This window comes from Squalius cephalus (genome assembly GCF_949319135.1).
Source record: "Squalius cephalus genome assembly, chromosome: 9".
Taxonomy (NCBI): Eukaryota; Metazoa; Chordata; class Actinopteri; order Cypriniformes; family Leuciscidae; genus Squalius; species Squalius cephalus.
In genome coordinates this window covers 4,550,762-4,578,548 of record NC_137130.1, presented here as the reverse complement: position 1 = coordinate 4,578,548, position 27,787 = coordinate 4,550,762, and the positions used below count along the sequence as shown (strand labels likewise).

Below are 27,787 nucleotides of genomic sequence, written 5' to 3'. Positions count from 1 at the left end.
CTCTTTTCTGAAGGAACCCAGACACTTGCAGTTCATTGCAGAGTTCAGCGACAGTGACGTCTACACATTATTATCAGCCAAAAAAGTTTACGGCGCCCCGACCGACTACGGCTTCTGCGTGAAGGTAATTCAATGCAAATAATCTTCGGGAAATCACACGCAGTTTTGGGGATTTTTTTCACATGCTTTATAATCATTTTCACTGTAATACGGAATTATACACAACTACAGCAGTCAAAGTCAAAGCAAATCAAAGTGTTACCAGTGGTTTTATGATTTAATAAGCCTCATAAGTCTCAGATTTATTGTTTATTGTGGGTTATATAAAACTGCAATCAAACAATCTGTCTGGCTGCTTATCTTTCGTGAACTTTGTACTGTGTCTTTAGCGTTAGAAACATTGATCTCTGCTCTGACATGTGTGAGTGAGAATAATAGTAAGAAAATCTTCAAAACAGTCTTCAGGGTGAATTGTATGAGTTGAAGATGATATTTATTTAGCCATAATGACTGTGCATTGTATCGCATATAGTATGGATATTTACCAAGTAAATACATAAATGGAGGTGTAATATTTCTTGCTGTTTTGTTATTTGAGAAAGATAGAGACCGAATAGTGATACAATACACATGAAACTTGAGCAAAGCTTCTGGGAAAGTGATCACTTATACACTTCAGCATCATAAAATATATTAGGCAATACAAGGCTAATTTATTAATATAACACACTTCATACAATAGTAAGTGATTTACATAGAAATGATTTAAAAATAGTGGTCATGAAAAGGTAGATAAATGGATAGATAAATAAATATATTGATAAAATAAATAAATTGATAAATGAATTAAAAATGAAATATTGGTATATATTGAAAGGAAAATAAGAGGCATATTTTCAAGGACAAACAGAGTAAAATTAAAAAGTGCAACTATTAGAGCACAGAATGGCAAGTATTTCAGAGATCTATGCAATACATTTCTAAATCTAAGATTTTAAAGGACTGTTCATTCAAATAGATATATAAAAGATCTTAATTTAAAGGGGTCATATTATGCTTTTTTTTTTTTCATGTTCATCTTTCTTTAGTGTGTAATGTTGCAGTTTGAGCATGAAAAGCTCTGAAAGTCCCTCCAGCGGGAGTTATTCTCTATATCAGTGTCAGTGTTTCTGAACTCCCTGAAACGCCTCCATTGTAGTCTTGAGTTTCTTCCGGGAACGAACACGTCACAATATTCCTCATTTAAATAATTCATACACAGAATAAAGGGGCGGGGCCTGGTTGAGTTAGTTAGTATTGTGTTGAAAATGGTGGTTATGGTAAGGGGCGGGACATTTCCCAAACACACTCGAAGCGCTTGACCAATCACAACACACTGATCCAGCCGACCAATCAGAGCACAGTGTGCTTTTCAGAAGGCGGAGCTTCATAGAGACAGGAACTAAACAGAGGTGCGTTTCCTGTACAAAGATGTAACTCGCCTCCTAACTACCATAGTACGATGTATCGTTGAATAAATCAACTAGCTAGTCACGACTGTTTCCTGAAACCGTATTGTCGCAAATTGGTCGTTCAACCACGTTGGTAATGATGTCATGCAGATGGTGGAGTAATAACTACTTTTAATTAATCTGTTTGAGATCGAATTAATGCTAGATGTTTTGCTATAAATTACGGACATGGACATGGCATCTGAGGACTATTTTTCTCAGTTATTTTGCTTTATTTCCAGATTCAATCATCGGCCTGTTCTTGCGCACTAGAGCACGTTCGCACGTGCGCACTCTTCAAACAAGGTGCTTTAAATCTCTTGACAAACTAAAAGAGGTAAATGACATTTGTATGTATTCTAAATAAAAGATGTAGATTGTACTTTATGTCAGCTTGCTTATTTTGCTCAAGGATTTATTAAGTCCACATGTCATGCAAACTAGAAGCTCGTCGAGAGCTGTGGTTCCAAACACGCAATTTTGCGATGCTGTTTGCGAATGTTCGTTGGAACGAGGGATTCGGGAAACGACTCGTTGAACTATGATGATAACGACGGAACTTGCAACCATAGTAGACTAACGATGCTTTTGGGAAACGCACCCCAGAGCGTTACTGACAGACCGGGAAAAGCTGAAACAATGGAGAATATGGAAAAAAATGTGTGTTTTGAACATTCAAACATGGAATCATATTCTAGTAGAGCCCAAAAACAAAATCAAGACTTTGTAAAAGGGCTTAATATGGTCTCTTGAAAGGAAAACTGAGCTCTAAAGGGTTTGATGTCTCTACATATCCAGGCAAGCAAGTCAAATTCTGCACGTGACCTGAAACTGCTCTGTGCGGATGATGAGCAAACCAGGACGTGTTGGGTTACAGCCATGCGCCTCTTCAAGGTGAGAACTCCCTCTCTCTCTCTGTCTCTCTCTCTCTCTCCCTCTGTCTCTCTCTGGGAGGTTTGTTCCCATTGTATCCCGCAGTGACAGTGGTCATGCTGAACCCTTAGAAGAAACCCAATCTTAGGATCTGTGTTAAAGCCTATTGAGCTGCCTATACGCAGCATTTTAAAGATAGGGTAGGCAATTTATACTGGTTGAAACTCTCTTCACATCCTGATAGCGTAAATATATCATATTTGAATAGAACATACTGTAGTGTACTGAGTTGAATACACATAGTAAATTCAGATGCACTGCTTGGCCACTCTAGATTAACTCTGGGTTACAAATTGGTTGGCCAGTTAATAGTCCACAGCGACACCTGTGTTCTCAGAGTTTGCGATTCAGTATTGCACAGTAAAACAAGAGAAGAACGTTGTTTTAACAGTAACAAACACAACAAGAACGTTCTAAATCAGACACATATGAGGGTCTATTTCAGTTAGGAAGCTCCCTCAGAAGGCAGGCGCCTATGTAGGCAGGAGACAGTATGTTATTGAACAGAGCTATAATCTGTTTGTTTGTTTATTTACAGTATGGCATGCAGCTTTACCAGAACTTCATCCAGCCCTATCAGAAGCAGAAGAGTTCTCCAATGGTGAGCCCCAGACACACACTGTCATCATGTATGTTTAAAGCATTGAGAGGCTCCATGAAAACCATAAACACACGTTACAGTCATACAGAGTGGAAACCAGCACTGAAATACTGTAATTTTTGCTCAGCACATCCTTGGCAGGTTTCTTTTTTTTTTTCATCAGAAGTGATTTTTTTTTTTTTTTAAGAAGACTTTAAAGGTTAAAAATTCAAGATTTTTTTTTGTGGGTGAGTAAACATGAGTTTGTGTAGGGAACATATTGCTCTGTCTATCTTTTAATATGCTAGACGTTTTCCCAGATATACAAACACACATGAATGATTATGCATCTACACACCAATGCAGACACACAATAATTAAATACAATTTTAAAATTTAACTTTGATTTCTCTTTTTTCTTGATCTTGAGGAAACAGAAGTCATTTTTGAAGTCAATTAAGGACATTTTCTCCCCTAAATTCTCACTACTGTAATGCTTCTGTTTTTTGTTACTATATATTTTAATATTTAATTAGATTTTATAGATTCCCTTTGCTGTACAGAGTAAAACAATACTGTCCTTTTTTAATTGAAAGTAACAATAAAGGCAGTACAAAAATACTACCATGATATATACTTTATTTTTTGCAGTTATGAGAATGACATTTTTGCAATACTGTAATGAGAATTGACATTATTTTCAATGACAATTTAGCATTTTTCCTCTCATGCTCTCAATAAATTAAAGGGGTGGTTGATTATGATTTGACTTTTCTAACTTTAGTTAGTGTGTAATGTTGCTGTTTGATCATAAACAACATCTGCAAAGTTACAACGCTCAAAGTTCAAAGCAAAGGAAGATATTTGCTTTTAAAGAAATCGCTTTTTAAGGACTACAACAAACGGCTGGTAGAGACTACACGACATTCCTCCCGGGTTAGTGACATCACCAACCCTAAAATTTACATAAACCCCGCCCCCTGAACACGATTTATAGATTATCAAGACAGAATATGCTAATCAATGACTAGAAGATAACTACACATAAGCTACATTAATTCATCAACTAATCATTCAGAAATGTCCTGTTGGATTCTACATGTTGTCACTTCTTCTTGAGTCTCTCCATCATTGTCTGACTCCGGTTTGAACATAAAAGGATAAACGTTTTTGAAATTTTCAGTGCATGTCTGTGTGAGGTAAAAGGACACAAGCTGTTGAAGCTCCGCCCTCTGCGCTGGGAGCAGCAGCTCATTTGCATTTAAAGGAACAGACACAAAACAGTGCGTTTTTGCTCACCCTCAAAAAGTGACAATTTTAACATGATATATAAAAATATCTGTGGGGTATTTTGAGCTAAAACTTCACATACACACTCTGGGGACATCAGAGACTTATTTTACATCTTGTGAAAAGAGCTTTATACCACCCCTTTAATTATTCCATAGACACTATTGTGGTATCTGTCAGGAGTTATTAAGCAAAGTAGTGAACTTCATCCATCTTGTTTACTCCTTCACTTCCGTTCTTCACACATTGCGTCAGAACACAACTTCAAAATAGTCAACAATTCAATTATTCAACTCAACTATCATCCAATTGATTAAAACCCCATTTCTGAAAACATGAAAAGTAGCACGCTTTAACAATAACTTGTTTTCCAGATGTTTTGAGGCTGCAGCCACTTTTCTTTGTTTATCATGAAAATAATGTCCCAATGCAAATCACTTGCAGCTTTAAAAAAAAAAAAAGAGCTTCACATTCAAGCAAAATATAATTTCTTATTTCTTTTGATTTTGAGGCACATGGATGAGGGCTCATGAGATTCAGCTCTCCGTGTCTGTATTTACTTTTCTTTCACTTTCTTACTCAAACACAAAGAAGCAGTTGATGCAGAATGAGGTGAAGCTTGTGTCTTTGTGGATTATCCTGTCATCCAGGGTTGTAAACCCTTGCAGTTTGTGTATTAGTGCGTTCGTATGGACAAGAACACATGGCTGAGATTAAGGACCTTTCGGAAGTCATAATCACTGCTTCTCTCACTATAGGGATCACTGTGAAAAGGAAATGCTTCTTTTGTTAGATAAGTGAGTGTGCTCTTGAAAACCAGCACAGCCATAAGCCCCCACAACTCAAAATCCTTAAGAGACGTCTGAACAAAGTATCCAGTGTTCATGTATAAGAATAACAAAATTCCTCTCCAACTAACATCCTCCTGCTCCATCAGAGAGAGAGAGAGAGAGAGCAAATCAAATCTGGATCTGAATTTGTAGATGATCTCAGGCGAATACTTGTAGTTTCTGAGAATTCGTAGATGATCTAATGACATTATCTTCTGTAGAGCTGCTTTACAGCTGAAATTGAATCTGTTTTATAATTGATTAATTTTACAACATTAATGTTGGCATGAAGTTGCGATAGTCTCTTCTTTCTTATTGTGACGCATATCTGAGTGAAACGGCTTCTAAAACAAGAAAAAAATGTAGGACGGGACTTGATTTTGTCCATGGGGAATTGATTGGATGGTTGTGGTTAGATGTCTTGTGATTGACAGGTTGGTTGCTCCGCCCCCCTTCATCAGAGAAGAGAAGAGTGAGGGGAAATTATTTTGATTAAAGATTACAAGGGCACATGATTTAAAAACAAATAATGATGTGCACTGATAAATAATCTATAATAAATACTGCAAAATTCCATAAAATAATAAGAATTGTCAATTTTGGTTTATTTTCCTGTTTATTACTATGAATCTGCTTTGAAACAGTCTATATTGTATAAAGTGCTATATAAATCTCTGTGACTTTTCTCGACTCAGAATGGTATCTATAACCAGATTAATGTTTTGTTTTAATGATCAGAATCCATGTGTTTTTAGAGACCGCAAACCATTACACCATGAACCTCACTAGAGAGTACAGATGTGGTTAGCTGGTGTGAAAAATCAAGTTTACGTCATAATTCAAACAGGAAATATACGCTTATTCATGCGCAAAATATTTTATCTTAAACTGGATGTCATGCTCGTTGTGACGTCCGGGGAAATTCTGAATTTTGGAAGGGTGAACTGCGACCCGTTTCCGTTTTCCATGAGATTCACTATTGTATGTTTGTGTGTGTGTTTTCAGAGGAGCATCTCTGAGAACTCACTGGTGGCCATGGACTTCTCAGGACACAAGAGTCGGGTGATCGAGAACCCGTCAGAGGCGCTGTCAGTGGCTGTGGAAGAGGGCCTGTCGTGGAGGGTAACGTCCTCACACACACACAACACACACACTAGATACAACTGTGCACAGTCTGTGTAAAGTAGCGAAACCAGCATTGGAGTTTCTCAGTTCACTTTAGTTTACTGCAGTGCAGGAGTCTCCAACCTTTTTTCATTTGAGAGCTACTTTTTAAAAATGAAAGTGGCTGAGAGCTACTCATGTAATACAATACTTAAATCTCTTAATGTCTCATAACTCATATTAACAACTATCCAAACTGTTTTAGACCTAAAAGAGTTTTTGTAGGCCTATATATGTCACCCTTAAATGTCAGAGAAAAGAAAAGAATCAGAGATACATTTTTGTATAGAAAATTGTACTATAAAAACACATAATTATAGTTGATTTTAGTTGATCATAGTTAATCATAACTAGAGATGAAATGGCATGAACATTTCATTTCATGATTATAGTGACAAAAACGATCACGGTTATCACAGAATCCTGTTCAAAAAGTACTAATCCTATAGCATGTTAAAATTGTCACTTTTTGAGGGTGAGCAAAAACGCACCGTTTTTGTGTGTGTCCCTTTAAATGCAAATTAGCTGCTGCTCTCAGCACAGGGGGCGGAGCTTCAAGAGCTCCTGTCCTTTTACCTCACACAGACATGCACTGAAAATGTCAATGTTTATGTTCAAACTGGAGTCAGACAAGAGAGACTCAAGAAGAAGTGCCAACATGTAGAAGCAACAGGACATTTCTGAATGGTTAGTTGATGAATTTATGTAGCTTATGTGTAGTTATCTTCTAGTCATTGATTAGCATATTCTGTCTTGATAATCTATAAATCGTGTTCAGGGGGTGGGGTTTATGTAAATTCTAGGGTTGGTGATGTCACTAACCCGGGAGGAATGTGGTGTAGTCTCTACCAGCCGTTTGTTGTAGTCCTTAAAAAGCGATTTCTTTAACCCCCTGAGGTCGGCTATCGCGCCGGCGCGATAGGCTCGTTTTTTTTCATATGAGTGCAAAAAAAATAAAAAAAATAAAAATTAATTTTTATCTTATATGCTTGTGTTATACATCAATCGATCCTGTTTAGTGTGTATTTTTTTTGTGTATGCTCATAATAAAAACAAAGTGTTGTGCTTTTCGCCAAATAAAGAAAAATAAACATGATGCGAGTTCTGCCTACTCTCCGTCAGTGAAGTCAATTCTGAAACGCGTCCGAAAATGAACTGTAACTCAGCGAATACTCAGTCAAACAGGCATACAGTCACACAGGCATGAAGCTTGAATTCTCTTCTTTCAAATGAAGTAATTTTTATAAAAAACAAATATTCACAGTTTATATAATATGTATGTAAAGAGAGAGATGTCAGTCGTTCTCATCTCAGCTAATTAAGTTTTAATGTGACTCCGCCTACGGAGACCGCGCTATTCAAACACAAATGTGAGGCGATCCATACAAACCTGTGAAACGCCCACATCCGCTGGATAAGGCCGGTGAAACACTGGATGCGTGGCGTAAGCGTCTCAGCTGCGTGGCGTGTCCGTTTTTATTTCGGCTCCCATCCATGTTAACAGTTTAGAGTTTGCATACTGCCTGTGTGAGACGCGCGTCTCAGGCGCGGCACGAGCCGCGTGGAAAACGCGTGCATTCTAGAAATAGAACCGACGCCTATTTTTCACGCGACACGCAAGCGTCTTGGAAGCGTTTCCATGCAAAATTGAATAGGAAAATCTGTTTATTTGTCATTTTGACACGAATACATATTAATAAATGTCCTTTTGATGTTTAAAAGTGTCTAGGTTTTGACATAAATGCAAATATAAATGTAATTTTACAAAATATGATCGATTTTCAAATACTGCTGTATTGAATGAACAGCTTTTAGCAAACTCTATTGCTATACTGAGATGAGGAATATATACTGTATGTGTTTTGTCAAAAATAAAGTCATCAACTAACTAATTAATCCTTTACTTTGAAATACGTATGATAAAATGTATACTTTAGTTTTGAAAGACGTTGACTAGTTTTGAAAAGATTATAAAGTATGTATGTGCATGCATATATATATATATGTGTGTGTGTATATGAAGAGTTCAGATGCAAAAGCCTCTAAATGCCATCTGAAATTTTCTCCTAGAATGATCATTTTTATGAAGCTTGTATGTTTAAGTTAGCTATAGGTGACACACCTGAATGAATGGCTCATTAAGTATGCAGGGACGTAGTCTCACCAGGTGTGAACTACTACATATGCATGATGCTGTTGGAGCGTTTACGCCCCATCCGCATATTGGCTTTCCAAACTAAAAGTGTTTCACAAAACTAAAATCAATGTATCGTTTTTTTGTGAATGATTAGGCAGGATGATTTTCATATCATTTTGAAGAAAAAACACTAGGCGATGAAATCCATTAGTCAAAAGTCTTATTGCCACATATTTAGTTTTGTGGCCTTATTTCAGAAACTTTAATTTTTAGTTTTTTCGATAACCATGCATAAACATTATTCTCTCAAAAATGAAAACATGTACATACATGTGGCTCACATATTATGGAAGTCCTGTTTGTGCTATATAGAGTGAATTTACACCTTTGCCATTAAAATGTTTATAAGCAACTGAAAAAAGCACAAATGTCAGGGCATGTCAGAACATCTCAAGGACCCCAAAAACACCCCAGACCCCAGAGGGTTAAAAGCAAATATCTCCCTTTGCTTTGAACTTTGAGTGTTGTAACTTTGCAGATGTCGTTTATGCTCAAACAGCAACATTACACACTAACTAAAGTTAGAAAAGTCAAATCATAATCAACCACCCCTTTAAGAAATGAATATACAGGAATAACAAGGTGCAACTCACAGGCAGCAATGAGTGCATTTACATGCACTTTCTTAAACCGATTATGCTTAATAAGCCGACAATGTGTGTGGTCATGTAAACGTGTTAAACAGTTTTCCTTTATCTGCGTAAAGTAATAAATAGAGCTAGATTTTTGTCCAATACCCCGATTTTGACCTGCGTTCTGTCAGCTTATTGAAGTGCACATGTGAGATCTGTGAAAGGAAAGCGTCCTTATACTGCAGATTTAAGCACATTCAGCGAGTGTTTGGCAGTAGGGGAGGAGAAATAGACATCACAAACTCGTTGTGCAGCCAAAGGACAAGTGGTACAGTTGCAGAAAATGCAAATATGAGAGGAGAATGAGTCTGTGCAAGTTTTTCGCTGACATTGTGAAATACTTGAAATGATTTATTTAACTTCACAACTTACATAATACAAATAGAATGCTCTGAATGAAATGCATGGATGCTTACATTTTGACGTCACCACCGGGGAATAACCTGTTTTTTAATATAGTCTTGTAAACACTGTTTTCTTGCCAGGTAATTGAATTGCATGTAAACCGGCAAATCGGGTTATTTAAAAAAGATATATTTTTGGTAGTTAGGTGTGCGTGTAATGCACATGCTCAATGTATCATACTGTTTGAAACATTTGGTGTGGGATAATGCCTACGGTTTCACTTACAATTGACAGTATAAAAACATGGGCAGTATAGAGTGTATACTATGCAGTATTCTGTATGTTCATTGTGCTTTGTAATGCAGTGTGTTACAAGTTTTGGTTTTGTATTTTACAGTGTTCTTGTTACATATGTTACATGTACTTACCATAGTAATAACAGTGAATTATGCATAATTACATGCAACTAACCCTCAACCAAATCCTACCCTAACCCTATAGTAAGTAAATGTAGTTGCTTAATATTACTCAGTACTTAAATATATAACTACACTGTAACAATGACACCTTAAAATGAAGTGTAACCCGAGCGTGTTCTGTTGTTCTTCTCCAGAGGAAAAGCTGTCACAGACTGAGCTCTCATGGTAGTCCATCCGCCTCTCAGAGCTCCATGTCCAACATAGGTCAGCACAGACACGTCAACAAAATATAGTCAAATAAATAAATAAAATAGTGATGTTCCTCCCTCTTCCTGACATAATGATGTCATTTCCTTCTCTAGCCATCCATGTGGCTCAGCCGTGGTTTCACAGCAAACTGTCCCGGGACGAGGCTCAAAAATTAATCACTCAGCAGGGCCTCATCGATGGGTATGTTCATTTAAATCTACCGAAATGCTGCAAAAGATGAAGGAAATTATGAGCTCTAACTTTTGATGAGCTTGAATTAAAGCTTCTGCATTTGTAAATATCTGTCTTCCCAGGGTGTTCCTGGTGAGGGACAGCCAAAGTAACCCGAGGACATTTGTTCTGTCACTGTGCCATACGCAGAAAATCAAACACTTTCAGATTGTACCGGTAAGTCAAGTAAGGAATAATTGATGACGGGCCATTGAATTATTCGAAAAATAATGCAATGCATGTATGAGAAAATGTACATTTTCAGCTTATACTACGGTTACCACACCTCAAAACATTGTTCAAATGATGTATTTCAAGACATTTGTCAGGTTTTTGTCCTTAAAACTCTCTTGTGTGTTGGACTAATTTCTTACGCATTTAATTGCAAGCCTCCGTTGCTAATTCCAAAACATCATTTTATAGCTAGTAATGGAGGTTTGAGCCATTGATAGAATAATAACTGCATTAATAAATGCATTAGAGAGAGAGAGAGAGAGAGAGAGAGAGATTACAGATTACAACAGTGTTCGGCGGCAGCGTCTCTACTAATAGCGAAACTGTAAGTTTAACTGCTTCAAGATCAGTGCCGTTATTACCTTGCTAGAGAGAAATGTCATTGTTGTCAAAGTTTTTAAACTATTTTACTGGTAAAATCGTCAGAGCAGCGCTGACAAATCGTTTCTGTGCGAGTGTGTTTGTACTGTATGTGTGTGTGTGTGTTTGAGAGGGGGAGAGAGAGAGCGGGAGAAAGAGTCCCATATTGTCAAAACTGAAATTACCTGGCTTTTCTCATGATAACAGAGGTCTAGGGGCGATGAAACTACCATATGAGTTTCAAAACAGTCGATCCACAGACAAATGCACACAGCCTGCATAAAGTAGCTGTGCCTTTTCACGAGCCGTTGTGACTTCCATATAAATGTGATGTCAGAACTACTCAGTCACCGCCTTCAGTCATCACCCCAATCAGGCCAATCAGAAGAGAGGCTCATGAATATTAAGTAGACAGGCCAAAATCAACCTGTTCTTGGCAGAGCTCCTGAGAAAGGAGCTGTAAAAATACATTGAGATGGTTTTTGGTATTTATACCGCAAAAATATATATTCTTAAGGACATCAAAACCTTAAATAAAACTTCAGAAAGGTGTACAATATGGGACCATTAAAAATAATTGCATACCTTAGAACTTTCATCAAGCATTTAACAGCCCTGTATGTCTATCTATCTATCTATCTATCTATCTATCTATCTATAAAATATAGAAGATATATATTACATTATAAAGTCAAGAGATTTGAGTATGAATTCAACAGTTTATGTAAAAATGTAACATTGTTGTGTGCTTTTAACAGGGTAAAATCACCATATTAAGAGGGTCATATACAGACAGACAAATATAACAGCTCTTGTCAAAAATCTGAGATTTCTACACATCATGCTGTAAAATATGTGTGTGGATGTAACACTCTAAATGTGTTTGTGACTGTGTCAGGTTGAAGAAAACAGCGAGCTCTTCTACAGCCTGGACGACGGACACACACGCTTCATTGACCTTCTGCAACTAGTTGAGTTTTACCAGCTGAACAGAGGCGTTCTTCCCTGTAAGCTCAAACATCACTGTGCCCGCATCTCCCTCTGAGGTTTTCTGGACATCAGCTTGTGCCTTCGACAGGAAACACAAACCGACTTTGTCCTGTATAGTTTCACTGTCCACCCTCTGATGAGCATTAGGGTCTGAACTCTGTGTGTTTGATATGGATGAGTATTACTAAAGGACTTTTGAGGACCCTAATATTCACCAAGGGATGATCATCTGTGGTGCGGCAATGTATAACGTACTATATCCTGATACAAACACTCTCAGTGTGGATGAGACCACCTTATTAAGCTATCAATCAAAGCTAATGTTTAACGGCAGACCGTCTGGTGTGAACAAACTGAAGTCGGGTGCACATGCTACGATTTTTTCTTGGGTAAAACGTTTCTTTCAGCATGAATAAGGTACAAATTACAACCCCTTATTTTTTTACGACAATTATTATTGTATTTATGTAACATTTAATGTAATTATTATTATATAAAAATATTACAATTATTGATAACACTTTACTATAAAGTCACATTAAGTTACATTTAATAACAATGAGCAATGCATTTGTTACAGTGTTTATTAATCTTTGTTAGTTAATAAAATACATTGGTTCATTGCTAGTTCATGTTAGCTCAGGTCTATTAGATAATATTAAAGGGGCAGTATGTAGAATTCAGAAACCCTTGTTATTAGCGACACCGGTGGCCGTTAAGTGAACTGCAGCCAGCAACTTATTGCTCACACTCGTGCACACCTAACGTACAAGTGTATTGTAGCTAATATTTTTAATTACATTAAATGTTACATTGAAATATAATAGTAATTCATCATCATATTAAAATAGATCAAAACAAATAAAAAAATAATTAAATATAGATGCAAAAGCCTCTGTGCCATCTGGAATTTTCTTCTAGAATGATAATTTTTATCAAGCTCATATATTTCAGTTCAATAATTTCACTTAAATGGCAATGCAAATTACCTATTAATTGTCATTTAAGTGAAATTACTGAACTTAAATATACAAACTTGATACAAAAATGATCATTCTAGAAGAAAATTTCAGATGGCACTTAGAGGCTTTTGCATCTGAACTCTTCAAATACAGTACCAGTCAAAAGTTTGGAAACATTACTATTTTTAATGTTTTTGAAAGAAGTCTCTTATGCTCATCAAGCCTGCAGTTAAAAAAAACAAAAACAAAAACAGAAATATTATGAAATATTATTACAATTTAAAATAATGGTTCTCTTTTTTAATATATTTTAAAATGTAATTTATTTTTGTGATGGAAAGCTGAATTTTCATCAGCAAGTACTCCAGTCTTTGGTGTCTTATGATCCTTCAGAAATCATTCTAATATGATGATTTGATACTCAGTTATTATCAATGATGGAAACAGTTGTGCTGTTTAATATATTTTTTTGGAATACTTTTTTCAGGATTCATTGATGAGTAAAACGTTAACAGCATTTATTCATAGAAACAGCATTTATTCAAAATAAAAACATTTCTAACACTATAAATCGTTACCATCACCTTTTATCAATTTAACGCATCCTTGTTGAATTAAACTACTATTTTCTTAAAAAAAAAATAGTTATTGTTCCCAAACTTTTGAACGGTAGTGTATATTGTTACAAAAGATTTCTATTCTAAATAAATACATTTCTTTTTAACTTTTTATTCATCAAATAATCCTGAAAAAAGTATCTCAGGTTATAAAAAAAATATTAAGCAGCACAACTGTTTCCAACATTGATCATAAATCAGCATATTAGAATGATTTCTGAAGGATCATAAGACACCAAAGACTGGAGTACTTGCTGATGAAAATTCAGCTTTGCATCACAAAAATAAATTACATTTTAAAGTATATTAAAAAAGAGAACCATTATTTTAAATTGTAATAATATTTCATAATATTACTGTTTTTTTTTTTTTTTTTTTTTTTTTTTTAACTGCAGGCTTGATGAGCATAAGAGACTTCTTTCAAAAACATTAAAAATAGTAACGTTTCCAAACTTTTGACTGGTACTGTATATATTTTTAAAGTTGCATAGAGAAAATGGCAGAATGGGAAAAGGCCCTATACTTTCAGCAGAAGACAAAATCGATTTCTGAAAGTGTCTAAAACGTTAAAAAGTCCAGAAAGGTCTATAATGATTAAAGCCTATTTGTTAGCATCCATTTTGGAAACATTAGAGCAATTAGTAGCCATAATGATCTAAAACACCCAGTCAATCATGACCCAAGTTAGATGAATATCGTACAGGTGACTTATAGTTGATGTTTGCTGCAAGACAGAAAAAGCCGTGGCGTCTGCACTCGGCGTAAAGCATGTGGTATAGCCATAATCTGAACACTTAATAAGCTCAAACTGTTGCTGTTTTTTCCAGGGGTTCCTTTTTATCCTTTAATCATGCGTCAGAAAAATTCAGGTATTTTATAATTGACGTGATACATGGTGTTTGTTGGGAGAAATGTCCTGATCTGTACCCGCCACCAGCGACCCGTCACGAACGAACGTACGAACACTTGACATTATCCTCTGCTGTGGAACGCTTCCCGACGACAGCGATGACGGCAAACACGGTTTACTCTGAAGAGCTGCACGCATGGACGAGCGGGCGAGACAAATCACGTCACGGCAGATGGCAGATCACACAATTGATGTACATTTGAAATTGATTTTTAGAGACACGTGGCAGAATTCAGGTAATCGGTGTTACGCACATGAACTGGAACATTTGTAATAGTAAAATGATCAAAAGTGACGGTTTTTCCAGGAGATGCACAACTTTCATTTTTTCTGAAAACAAACCTGACAACACAGATCTGGCGTAAAGAGCTCATGTAAAAAAAAAAAAACGAATTACAGAGGATCTGTTTTAAATAGCCAATATAATGTTAGACTAAAGCATTTCTAGAATAAATAATTAGGTAAGTCAAACAAATAAGCTGCACATTCATGGATGTCCTAATAACTGTCACGGGCTGCAATTTCTGTTGTAGAAATGAACAACTGGTGTGTTTTCTGCGTCCTCTCTTGATTTTTTCTGTGTATGTTTCTTGTAGAATGACTTGTTAAACGAACACAATATTATACATTGTTTTACAGCTGTGTATTAAAAGAAAAAAAATCTGATGGCCAAGGTCATAATTGCACTGTAGTTGGGACACTGGTAACTTTTGATTTCTGATGTTGAAGCTTATCCAGTATATGATAAGATTTCTCTGACTGTTACTTTTGTTTTATCGCTTTTTGTTATTATTTTTTTTGATATTTAGATCTGTTATTGCTGTCATATCCATCTACTTCTGATCAGACTTTTTTTCTACAGCTGTGTGAATGCTGGAGTGTATGTGAATTGTTTTTTACACCCTTATTTCGTAGTAATTGTACAGTGAAATCTCGCAAAACCTCAAGGACTGGGTCATATTTCATGTGAAAAGAAAAAGAAAAAAAATAGAGGGAATCAATTTTAATTTACATAAATAATTTCAATTATTTTCTGCATTACATAATTATTTTCCCCAGGAATTCTCAGTACTATAATGCAGAAAATAATTTGATATTCAAATTGTAAAGTATGGTAATGGTAATCATCGTAAAATAAACAATTCATGCTAAATATATTTTGTTCTTTTCTATTTTTTGGATTCTTGAAGTGAAATTTGACCTGGACATGCTTGTGCTTCTGATTGAATCACAGTATTAAAGCATCAAATCATAGTCATATCGCTACAGTCATATTTCCAGCACATGCCAGTCAGATCAAATGTTTTCTCCTCACTAACCGTGTGTCTGTTCATTTAGAGTAGATTCACTATTCAATGTTTGTTCCTTATTATTTTCAGTGTGACACTGAACTATGTTGTTTAAATATGAAACACATTTTTGTACTTTTATTTCCTGATGTTTAATGACACTGACAGCAAATAAACTTGAAAAACCTTGTTCCATCCCAAAATGATCTCATGTCTTATTTCGCATAGGCCTATTGGTATTTTTCTATAATTTTCTACACAAAAATGGGCCGTCAAATATGTTATAATCATCTGCAGGATGCAATAAAGAAACTTATACACACATAATTATTTTTGCGGGTTTCAATAAATAGGTCAAACGTTTTAGACCTGCAGTTTCTGAATAAGAAAATGAGCCGTGAGGACCACCGGTGGTCCACTGATGATTGGATCATGATCGAACTTCATCACACAGGCTCTCTGTACACTGTTGAGTAGGTGAAAGGATGGTCCCTTGTTGTGTGACACCAGTAGTCAAACATGCAGGAGTAAGTATGATTCTCCGGGGATCTTTTGCTGCATCCAGAGTCTGTGATTTGCACAAAGCGAGTGGCACCCTGAAGCAAAAACACCACAGCATCCTCACAGCATGGTGTTGTATCCTCAGGTATACACCTACTGGGTCAAGGTTTCATCCTACAGCAAGAAACAAACCTCCAGGCTATGCCAGAACTACTGGACATCAAATGATGGATGGCCTGAGCCCAACTGAACTGGTCTGGGATGAACTGGACAGAAGGGGGGAAAGCAAAGCAACACGTGTGGAAACTTCTGCAAATGTGTTGGGAAGAGCTTTCACAGCATAGAAAGATTTGCTTGGTTACACATGATCAATTTATATTATTCAGATCAGTTCAATGATTGTTAGGCTGCATAAATTCGGTCAACCGGAACCGGGCGGGAACACTTCCTAAAACACTCGAAGTACTTATTACATCATAAGAAGAATGGCATCTACACTAGTCTGTCTGTCTCATCCTTAAGCCAGCAATGTCTGGCCGTTTTTGAGCATCAGCCGACTTAGTTTTTTCAGTGTTGGCTCTAGTGTAGTCGGACACAGTCTGGGTTTGTTTGGCCAATTCAATGTAGAATTGGCGTCGGGCCGTCAGTAAGAGAGAGAACTCTGATTGACAGTTCAGTTTAGTGAATGAGTCAGTGCACGAGAATAAGAGCAAAAATGATGAAAGCGAGCAAAGAAGTCATGACGGCACAGACAGAAGGCTGTTGTAATTTTACTACATGCATTCCACTGCGCCAATATTTTCATAATAACATGAGCTGCTTTGTTTATGGATTGTATATCTGCAGTCTTAGTTTCGCTTCGCTTTCCCTTAGAAAGCTTCGCTTTCCCTTAGTTTCGCTTTCGCTTTTTTCTAAATGACGAATAGACAAATATATCTGCTTAAATAGATCGTTATCTCCCAGCAAGCAATAGCCGTCATTTCACCGTCTAGGTTAACTATAGACCCGATATAGTCCGGCTATGAGTAACCCACTTCTAGCCAAAATAACCTTGAATTTGGTCACATGTCGTTTTTGCCTAAATAACTTGTGAGATATTCCATCATGTAAGCAAAGTAAACAGTGATTACAAGGTGTTTGTATTGATTTCTTCACTCATTGCATTTGTTATCTAATTGATGACTAGTCTATTCTTGGGCTATGGTTTAGACGTCTATTAAATTTTCTCTAACAGCCCAAATTTTGGCTTGTTTTAGTCTAGACGTCTGGGCTGTGTTTTGACGGCTATTAGACGTCTTTTAAACACAAAATTGCTTGCTGGCCTCCTTTACATGCAGAACGCGTGTGCCCGACGCGAGGCGACAACACAGTCGGCTTTCATCAGCGCTAGTTCTTTGCCGTCGGTTTGGTGTGACGCCACCTTTAAACCGGATCTAGTCCATATCCAGATCAGATGGTGGACCTGCACCTATAGACACGACCAGAACACAGCCCTGAATGTCAGCAGAGACTATGTCTACTAGATGATCCCCTGTGAAGGCCTCGTCGACACCACAGTCATCAACACAGATCCTCAGCAGAGACCACGAGAACCAGACAGGTCCAATCCACAGATCCTATGGCCAACTTCGGCTCCATACTGGCGTGATGAATTCATCTTCAAGCAAAAGGAACTGGATGAATATTTAAAAGCTCCTGATCTCGATCTGAACTCTGACTTGTGATGCTGCCTGAATCATAATCACACCATGTTCATTTGTTGGCCAGAGGAGAACTGCACGACTGAGTCTGGTTTCTCCTAAGGTTTTTTCTCTCTCCATTCTGTCTCCTGATGGAGTTTGGGTTCCTTGCCTCTGGCTTGCTTAGTTGGGGACATTTAATATTCAACAATATTATTGATCTGCCTGTACTGACGCTGCTGCATGAGAACTGAACTGAGCTGGATCACAGTTTTCTGCAGAACTGCTTTATAGATGAAATGAACTGATTTAATAATTGACGATCTTTACAACAGAACTGAATCAACACTGAACTGACTTCAGCTGAACAATTTTCCTGTTATCACTGTAAAGCTGCTTTGCAACAATCTGTATTGTGTAAAGCGTTATAAATAAAGGTGACCTGACTTGAAAAAATTAGATTGGCCTACATTTTGTTAACCATAATAATTACATGATTTTATTTTCATCTCCATTTGTTTATTGGTTCTATGTTTTGAAGGGGTGGTATAATGCCCTTTTCACAAGATGTAAAATAAGTCTCTGATGTCCCCAGAGTGTGTATGTGAAGTTTTAGCTCAAAATACCCCAAAGATATTTTTATATAGCATGTTAAAGTTGTCACTTTTTGAGGGTGAGCAAAAACGCACAGTTTTTGTGTCTGTTCCTTTAAATGCAAATGATCTGCTGCTCCCGGCACAGGGGGCGGAGCTTCAACAGCTTGCACTCACACAGACATGCACTGAAAATTTCAAAAACTTTTAGCCTTTTATGTTTAAACCAGAGTCAGACAATGATGGAGAGACTCAAGAAGAAGTGCCAACATGTAGAAGCAACAGGACATTTCTGAATGGTTAGTTGATGAGATTATGTAGCTTATGTGTAGTTATCTTCTAGTCATTGATTAGCATATTCTGTCTTGATAATCTATAAATCATGTTCAGGGGGCGGGGTTTATGTAAATTTTAGGGTTGGTGATGTCACTAACCCAGGAGGAATGTGGTGTAGTCTCTACCAGCCGTTTGTTGTAGTCCTTAAAAAGCGATTTCTTTAAAAGCAAATATCTCCCTTTGCTTTGAACTTTGAGCGTTGTAACTTTGCAGATGTTATGCTCAAACAGCAACATTACACACTAACTAAAGTTAGAAAAGTCAAATCATAATCAACCATCCCATTCATTTCAAAATACATTAAGATATCAAACTGCATAAATGTCAATAAAAACTGTAAAATCTCTCTCTCTGCCTAGCAACTTCATAGAAGACATAATTTATAGTCATAAATATAGGCTATAGTTCAACACTCCTCCAGACCAAACTCAAACAAACCCAGCTCTCTGTTCCTAGCTCTGCCTGTCAATGGATCACCAGCGTTCTGACAGCTAGGCTAACAGCTAGTGAGACTGGGGAAATTCACACTCAACACCTGTACGATCACACAGGTGAAGTCATTCAGAATATGATACAGATCTCTGCAGTCATTCAGTCTGTCCTCTGCACTTCTGTAACTGTGGTTCGACTCGGCTACCAAATCAGACCTGAGAAAATCACAGCGGATAGTCCGGACTGCAGGACTCTGGACTTCCCACTCTTCAAGAACTGCACTCATCATAGTGAGGAAAAGGGCTGGAACAATCACTCTGGGACTGGGTCGCTCACATCCAGGACACTGCCTCTATGAACTGTTTCCGTCTGGTCGGGACCATAGAGCACTGAACACCAGAACAGCCAGGCACAAGAAAAGTTTCTTTCCTCAGGCCATCTTCCTCATGAACAATTAAATGCCCCCACTGGGCAATAAACATGTGCAATACAGAACACTATTTATACTCCTATTTATTATATACCTCTTATTCACATTCCCTTACATTGTAGGCTATATAACATACCCGTATGGTGAATGTGATTTCACCAAGTACACAACATGTTCCTGGAACAACATTCCAATCACCCAATCAGATTTGTGGGGCATGTTTACAGTTTATGTCAAGTTTAGGCTTACAACCAGGGTTAGGTGCTTCTACATCAGTGTTATTCACCTGTCATTTCCCTCTGATTTTATGGATAAGTTATGTGTATGTTTAGGTTTATGGGTAGGGGTGGACCTGGATTAACGTATTTGGTTGATCCTGGAACCACATTCCTGTCCATAAACAGTCAAAACCCTCCAGGAACATGTCTAACCTTGGCAAAATCACGGTGACCACATAGGCCTATACTGTATAATGTCCATCGTCTATTTTGTAGCCTATATTGTGTATTTTTATAGGCCTATATTTATTTTAAATCACTTCTTTTATTTTTATCATCTGTCTTGTCACTGTCATGCTGTCTGTGCACTGGAAGCTTCTGTCACCAAGACCAATTCCTTATGTGTGTATTAAGCATTGGCAATAAAGCTCTTTCTGATTCTGATAGTCGCTACACCTAACTCAAACTGAACAATATTCAAAATAAACCCTGTAAAACCATTTACTTTTTAATCTGTTGAACTTGAAAGACTTTGTAATACCAACATTAAAATTTAATATCGTCAGGAAGAACTTTTCAATTTATTTTACCATGAGGCTCTCTGGAATACTTGATTCTGATTGGTCAATGACGATGTTCCGTGGTCAAATATGACGCCAACATGTTGACAACCGAATAAGCGGGGAAACGTGAGTCAGCGTAAGTCATTACCGCAGAACCTGAAGGCTGAAAATAGCCTACATCATTCCTTACTTAACGATTTAGAAAACAAACAAAACACTGAAAGAAATTGCACCATCAGTGCATAGGACATCGTGATGCCTGCATTACACACCGCTCGCCACAAGATGGCAGTAAATGATTGTTAAATCTCCGCTCTTGCAGGTGAACCTGCTGTTCGTCTTCAGGTTAGCTGTTAGCAACAAATCAGAATCTCACTAATCATTTGTAAATTGGATGGATTATCTTGTGGATTATATAACGAAAGTGCTGTTCTACTTCTAGAAGGTGAGATTTTCTTTTAAAAAGCACTTGATTTCGCAGATACATTAGTTGAGGGCAACAAAAACAGCTAACACTTTACAATAAGGTTTCATTTGTTAATTAAGTTTCATTAGTTAAGATGGACTTGGAATGAACAATACGTCTGCATCATCTTAGTTAATGTTATTTTTAATATTTATTTTCAACATTATTAAAATTAAAAGTTATATTTATTTTAACATTAGTTAATGCACTGAGAACTAACATGAATAGTGGTATTTATATTAACAAATGTTGACAAAGATTAATAAATACTGTAACAAATGTACTGCTCATTGTTAGTTAATACATTAACTAATGTAAAAAAGTAGACCTTATTGTAAAGTATTACCCAAAATCACTACTGTAGTCAGTTCATTGTTTTTGATTGTTAAAATTGTATGAATTTGTGATAAAAGAAGAAAAATATAAATATTTTCTAATGCATAAAAAGACATATAAATAATATATAATAAGAAATATTATTCGATAAGATAAATTATTAGACTATGTTAGATTACCTTGCATACTGCATATACAAACTGATTTTATTACAGTTACTGGCACCCTACTGGCAAATAAGTTTTTTTTTTTTTTAAATGTATTATTATTATTATTATTATTATTATTATTATTATTATTATTTGGCAGTGTCTTTACACCAAATGCAAATAGCCAACCTTGTTATCAAAGGCTATATTACCACCTACCACTGCTCCGACAGTTTACCCTTAGTTCAAATGGTATATCAGCATGTTAAACTTTGTGCAAATACCATCACTGTTTGCTCCTAGAGTAAATAAGATGCTATTTACACTTGCTCAAAACACGATCTACTTTCACTTGGTGTAAATAGCCTCAGCCTTTTTTCTTTAATGTCATTTTTTGTGTGTGCATATTGATACTTTTGCAATATTCTGTGCAAAACAAAAACACAATCATTCTGATAAAGTCATATGAAATGAGAAGATTGAGAAATAGGTTGTCAGAGACCTTGTCTTTGCCGGCAGCTGTAGTGCACACCGCACAATTAGCATGTCTCTCACTGCCATCTGCTGAGTGACCCGTCGGGCACCGTGTGAGAATCTGCATCTCTGATGTGATCAGAAATCCCGTGCACCAGTCACATGACATAACGCATTTTGTGCATGTGATATTTGAACCGCCTGTTGTGAGTTTAAACGCAGTGTGTCTCTTCTCCTCCCACTCCGAACGGTGCTCTCTCTCTCTCTCTCTCTCTCTCTCTCTCTCTCTCTCTCTCTCTCTCTCTCTCTCTCTCTCTCGGCAGAACACTTTCAGTTCTCAGATCTGGAGGATATAGATGCACTGATGTCTTAAACACACTCACCGTCTTCCAAGGTCTGCTGTTAAACGCTCCTGTGGATGTATTTCTCCCATTGATCTGTGTTTGGCTGCAGGGTTCTACAGAGAGAGAGCAGCTGTCAGAGAGAGAGAGAGCACTTGAGAGAAACCGTTCCTTAATGAATTCATCCTGCTAAATGCAGTCCAAAGTGCCTGTGGATAGCTGTGATCTGCTTAGCTATAAGGCACCTGTGTCTGGGGCCCGAGCGCCCACTGACTAGGGCTCTGCAATATAGCGCAAAAACTATATACAGTCAAACCAACATTTATTCAGACACCTTCAACATTTCTCACATTATCACAGTTTATTCGCTATAGTTTAGAAAATGGTAATAAAATATGACAAGAACTCAGAGTTATCAAATTTTGGTTTTGTCAATCCTTCTGTTAGACTGTCTCACAGATGAATTATGTTGAATATCTGTCAGCTGTTAAATTTAACTACACAATTAGATAATACCAATTTAGGTCAACAAATTACCAGGTAATGTTTAATTTTGTTCAGTCTGTGGTGTAAAAAGGTCGCTTTAACAATTAAAGAAAAAACACTTTAGCAAAACATGGTCTGGTCAAAGTGTCTGAATCATTTTGGTTATAAATTTTACTGGTAGTCACTGTATGAAGAATTTTTTGGTATAATATGTCACAGTTTACTTTATTTTGCTATTCTCACTTACATAAATTAACTATAGTATCCTACACCCACTATAAAAAATATATATATATATACATATACATATACATATATATATATATATATATATATATATATATTATATATATATATATATATATGCACACTTCAGCTGGTGATTTTACTAAATGAATGTAAGGAAGATTCATAGTCAAAACCAGCAATATTTTCATGTATTTTACTAAAATATTTTGGTATTACTTAAAGCCTTTATGTATAATGCATTATAAAGGTAATCATAATGTGTTATATATTTTCATAACTGAAACCAAAGTTAAAATGCATTATAATATTTGCAGATTCCTTGCTACACATGTGTTTTAATGCATTATACGTTCTAAAAGTGTGTTTAGTGAATAGATAAGTATTATAATGTATTATAACTGTCGTTACAATAATATTTATGAGACCATACAACGCATTATAGGGTGCATTACAAGCCACAATTGATGCATTGCAAATACTTTTATAATGCATTACATATAAAGACTTTTAGTAAAGTGTTTCTATTATTTTAATACATGAAACATGTTCATCTTTGATATGATACTGTACATTATGCATTGGTGCAATTAATACTAAAGCAAAGGGGTTGTATATATAGACTGATTTGATTTGGATGTGGAATAAGTTCTTGAGGTCTTTAAAATTCATATAAATGCAATATTGTAACACATGGAGCTGAAAGATTCTGGATAAGATACAAAACATTTTTTTTCAAATAGAGATTGCGATTCTCCCTCGATTCTGAACAGACAACTAAACAAAATAACATGTTATTTACTGGTTCTGACAAAATGTTGCTGCAGTTTATTTGAAAGCGTTTAATACTTCACTTGTTTTATTACTGGATGAATTAGCATTGTTTTAACGAGTCTCTTGAATTAATGATTTGGACTCTCTGAAATACATTTTTGGAATCACTAACTCAAATTAAAAAAAAATAAAAAAAAATGTAACAGTCACTTGTCGCCACCTACTGGTGTAACACTGTAATCGACGCAGTCGTTATTTGAAGCGCCAAGTTACTTTCAAAAGGTGATTTGCTTTATTTTGATCAGTACCATAGTAGAAATCTGAACTTTCAACTTTTATCCCAGTACTTGTGTGATGATTTGAATATTTGTAACACAGAAATAATGATACTGTGTGGTTAAAAAGACTATGAAGCTGTTTAATATCTATACATGACCACGGCTCTCTCTGGGTCAGCAGCAGCTCGAACACAGATCTGAATGTTCTGGTTTGATTTTAATAGACACAGGAGAATCATTGTCATTTAGGAATAAGATGGCGTGGGTGTTTGGATGGAGATCGAGATTAATCGTGCAGCTCTACATATAATTTTATATTGGCAGTAGTAGGTCATTGTAAATACTGTTAGTATAGTGAGAAATGGGAAAATCCACCAAACTGCCCAGTCAGTTGCCCGCTGGATGCACCTGGTCATGGGGTGAGATGGAGCATGCAAAGGCTGAAGGTGAAGGTACTGAAGGCTGAAGGAACATAGGAAGTGTTCCCTCGAAAAGGGTCAAGCTGGGCCCCGAGGCACGAACAGCTCCAGTTCCCATTAATGCCAGCGCTAATGTCAGCAAAGCCCCAAAGGTAGTGAACCGCTAGCAAAGTAAGCAAGGATTACAGGAGCAAGTGACTTTACTCTACTGTAAACAATCCTGTCGTCCTTTAAAACACACACACACACACACACACACACACACACACACACACACACACACACACACACACACACACACATAACAACAGAAGGAGACTCTACCGTAGGGTTCAGTCTGTTGATAAGAGCAGATCTGAGGACTTTGTACAGCATCTCATAGACTTTGAATCCAGTCATCAAAGTTCCTGGACTCAAGAACGCTGGTGTGTCATCTTTACCTATTATTTATTAATATACAAGAAGAAAGACTGTATGAAATGAAAACATAGTATACTGCATGTTCAAGGCAAGCATTGGTTTTCTGTACTCCATTGAATCTTAATCTAGACATACAATTCCTATTTATACTAATAATACTTAAGCAACTCAAAATTTCTAAGAGCAGTTCCACTAGATATTAGTGTTGTAAATGTTACACAATTAGTGTACACAAATTTTACATACAAAAGCAGTATTTTATAGCAGTTTTTCGTTATGCCAGTAGGTGGCGACAAGTGAAGGTCTTTATGAGTCAGTCATTTTAATCATTCGAATGATTCTTTCAGAAACACTGATTCACATAAGTGAGTCATTGCATCATTCACTCAGCCAATTCCCTCAAAAACACTGATTTGTTTATGAACGAAACAAGTGTCTACCTTTAATCATTCACTAGTCTAGCCTAGACACCGATTATCTTACGAGAGAAACTACTATGTGATGTACTTTATTGTTGATTGTTACTGATGTAATATTTTGTAATGGTGTGAGTCTGACATAAAGAATACCAGGATGCATCCAGACCACTTTATCAATGGATGTACATCTTCTGTTTTCGTGTGTGCGGTAAATTTGGACTAAATATTTCTCAAATAAGTGTATATTGACATGTATACTGACAATCACTTTTATAAGTGCACACTTTTATTATTTACTCCACACTGGCATACTGTTATTTTGTTTGACAAAAACCCCATACAAGACCACATAAGTAAGATGTGCTCAATTTTCCAAATCTATATTATGAACGTCAAACCTTAAGCGTTGACAGGCTGGCTTTGATTCTGAACATGAATGAGATTTCAGAGCTTCTGCAAAGGTGAAGCTTATTATTTAATAACGACTTTGCCTGTTCTGTTCATCCCACAAAGCCGACTTCATCTGAAGACTTAAAATTTTGCGCTAGTCAAATGAACTATTTTTATGGTGCTTTTTATGGAGCTTAACACTGTGGTCACCGAATTGTTTATGTTTGCATAATATCTGTGTAAAATCCTTCAGAATGATATAAGAGTAAGTTATGACAGAATTGTCCTTTTGAGGTGAACTATTCCTTGAAAGACGAGAGTTATTTACAGACCACAGCCTATTAACACAATACTTTGTTACACAGACGGTTTAAACAAATGCAATTTTCACAGAACATACTTCCACTTCAAACTTTCTCCTTTTTAATGTCCCTCTCTCTCTCTCAGTCTCTCTCTCTCTCTCTCTCTCAGACCGAGGGAATAAACAGACACAGGCTTGCGGCCATGGTTTCTTTCTCCCTCGTTCTGATAGATTGTAGTTGAAGCTAATTGCAGTGTTTCAGAGCGGCGGACTCTCTCGTCTGCTTAACCCCAGGATTTCTGTCCTTTTTTTTCTCCTTTCTTTTTTTCATTCCAGAGGTCTCGTTGTGGAAGGACGGCGAGTACCCTGCTTTGTTAATTACGAGGATAACACATTCACTCATCAAATAATGGATGTGCTTTGCAATTTCAAGTTTTAATAATCAATTACTGAGAGCAATTCTCCATGGAGTTGCAAAAGAGTCATTAAGTCTCAAAAGGCAAAGGGAAAAAAAGCTCTATTTTTACAAATGCCTGAGGGGAATTGACTCAAAGCTCTTCCTATGCATTTGCCAATGTAATTCCAATAATAAAAAGGACGGAAGAAAAGCTTGTGGCATTTAGTTCTTTGAAAGAGGTGATGTCTTATGAGGTGAAGTGTGGAGCGAAAATCTCGAAATAGTGTAAACTATTAACAAATGATTTATACAGCGGGGTCTAAAAGTCTGAGATCATTCTGCATTTTTCTTATTTGATATAATTTTTTTAAGGTAACACCATTTCGTTGTTTCACTTTAGACATTCTGCTAACTATAACCTCTGGTTTCACAGACAAGGCTTAAGCCTAGTCCCTGGTTAAAATATATTATTCAGCTGTTTGAAGTTAAAGCAACTTGCAGTTACACACAGTATCTTATAATATGTCTTTGCCTTTGTTTTGTCTCTAGATACACACCAGAATTGTTTTTTTCTAAGGCACATTTACAAAAGCTACTTAAATGTCCTAATTGAACTAAGGCCTAATCCTGGCTTAATCTAAGCTCTGTCTGTGAAACCAGGCCTAAGTAACTTTGCAAATACATGTCAACTATAACTCTCATTAGAGTATTCATAGAGTATCTGCTTAATAACTGCTTACACTTTATTCTGATGCTCCCCAACAGACATTATAATGACTAGAAGTAACTTTGCAACTACAAGTCAATTTATTTTTCTAATCCGAACCCTAACCCTAACACATACTGTAACCTAACAGTCTACCAACAGTCTAATGAGTAAGTTGGCATGTAGTTGCAAAGTTACTTATAGAACCATCAAAATAAAGTGTAAAGCATAACCTTTTTAGTAAACAAATGATATGATCAGCATAACATTTTGAGTGAAAAATGAATTTCTTGCGTTCTAGCTGAGTTTATAACACTTTTGCATTAATGACCGCAATTGGATATGATTTTTAGGTCCTTCCATCTCAAGTCGTTCCATTTTCCTTTTTTCCCCCAAAAAAATTTACTCCATTTTCTTATACACATTCCTGGTCTTGTTGTGCACGATTGTTAACCGTTCACAAGGTCTCATTTACACTACTTTTTTGTCCTCTTTGGTGCTTGATAGCAATAGTCGGTAGGAGTTGTTGGACTACGTTTGCATCCACTGAAAAGAAATGGAGATTTCAGCCAGTGTCAATGTTTGAAACCTATTGTCCCTTGTTTTATCTTTGTAGTGTTTGCCATTTTGGCAAGGTATTTTCTTCTTCTTCCTTAAGTCGCAAGGTAAAATAAAAGTTTTATTTTCCCCTCAACTCTAAACATTAATTCA

General features: G+C 36.4%; 2 protein-coding genes across 7 annotated transcripts in view; one reads left to right on the top strand and one right to left on the bottom strand.

Moving 5' to 3' along the window:
- Nucleotides 1-15,917, top strand: part of grb14 (growth factor receptor-bound protein 14) — an 86,005-nt gene extending 70,088 nt beyond the window's left edge. For all 4 annotated transcript variants that reach the window (XM_079881984.1, XM_079881983.1, XM_079881986.1 and 1 more), the window contains 9 exons: nt 14-124; nt 2,289-2,384; nt 2,962-3,024; nt 6,129-6,245; nt 10,075-10,144; nt 10,243-10,330; nt 10,444-10,537; nt 11,853-13,071; nt 14,007-15,917. In XM_079881984.1, coding sequence (XP_079738110.1) covers nt 14-124; nt 2,289-2,384; nt 2,962-3,024; nt 6,129-6,245; nt 10,075-10,144; nt 10,243-10,330; nt 10,444-10,537; nt 11,853-11,999 — 786 coding nt within the window. In that variant the 3' untranslated portion in view covers nt 12,000-13,071; nt 14,007-15,917. The remainder of the gene's footprint in view (nt 1-13; nt 125-2,288; nt 2,385-2,961; nt 3,025-6,128; nt 6,246-10,074; nt 10,145-10,242; nt 10,331-10,443; nt 10,538-11,852; nt 13,072-14,006) is intronic.
- LOC307164833 (uncharacterized protein) overlaps nt 1-27,787 on the bottom strand; it is a 179,308-nt gene that overhangs the window by 45,601 nt on the left and 105,920 nt on the right. The window contains exon 11 of one of the 3 annotated variants that reach the window (XM_079881989.1): nt 22,337-22,356. The exons of the other annotated variants lie outside the window; for them this stretch is intronic. The gene's annotated coding sequence lies outside the window, so the exon portion shown is untranslated. Of the gene's footprint in view, nt 1-22,336; nt 22,357-27,787 lie in introns of those variants that run through there. 3 annotated transcript variants of the gene reach the window in all.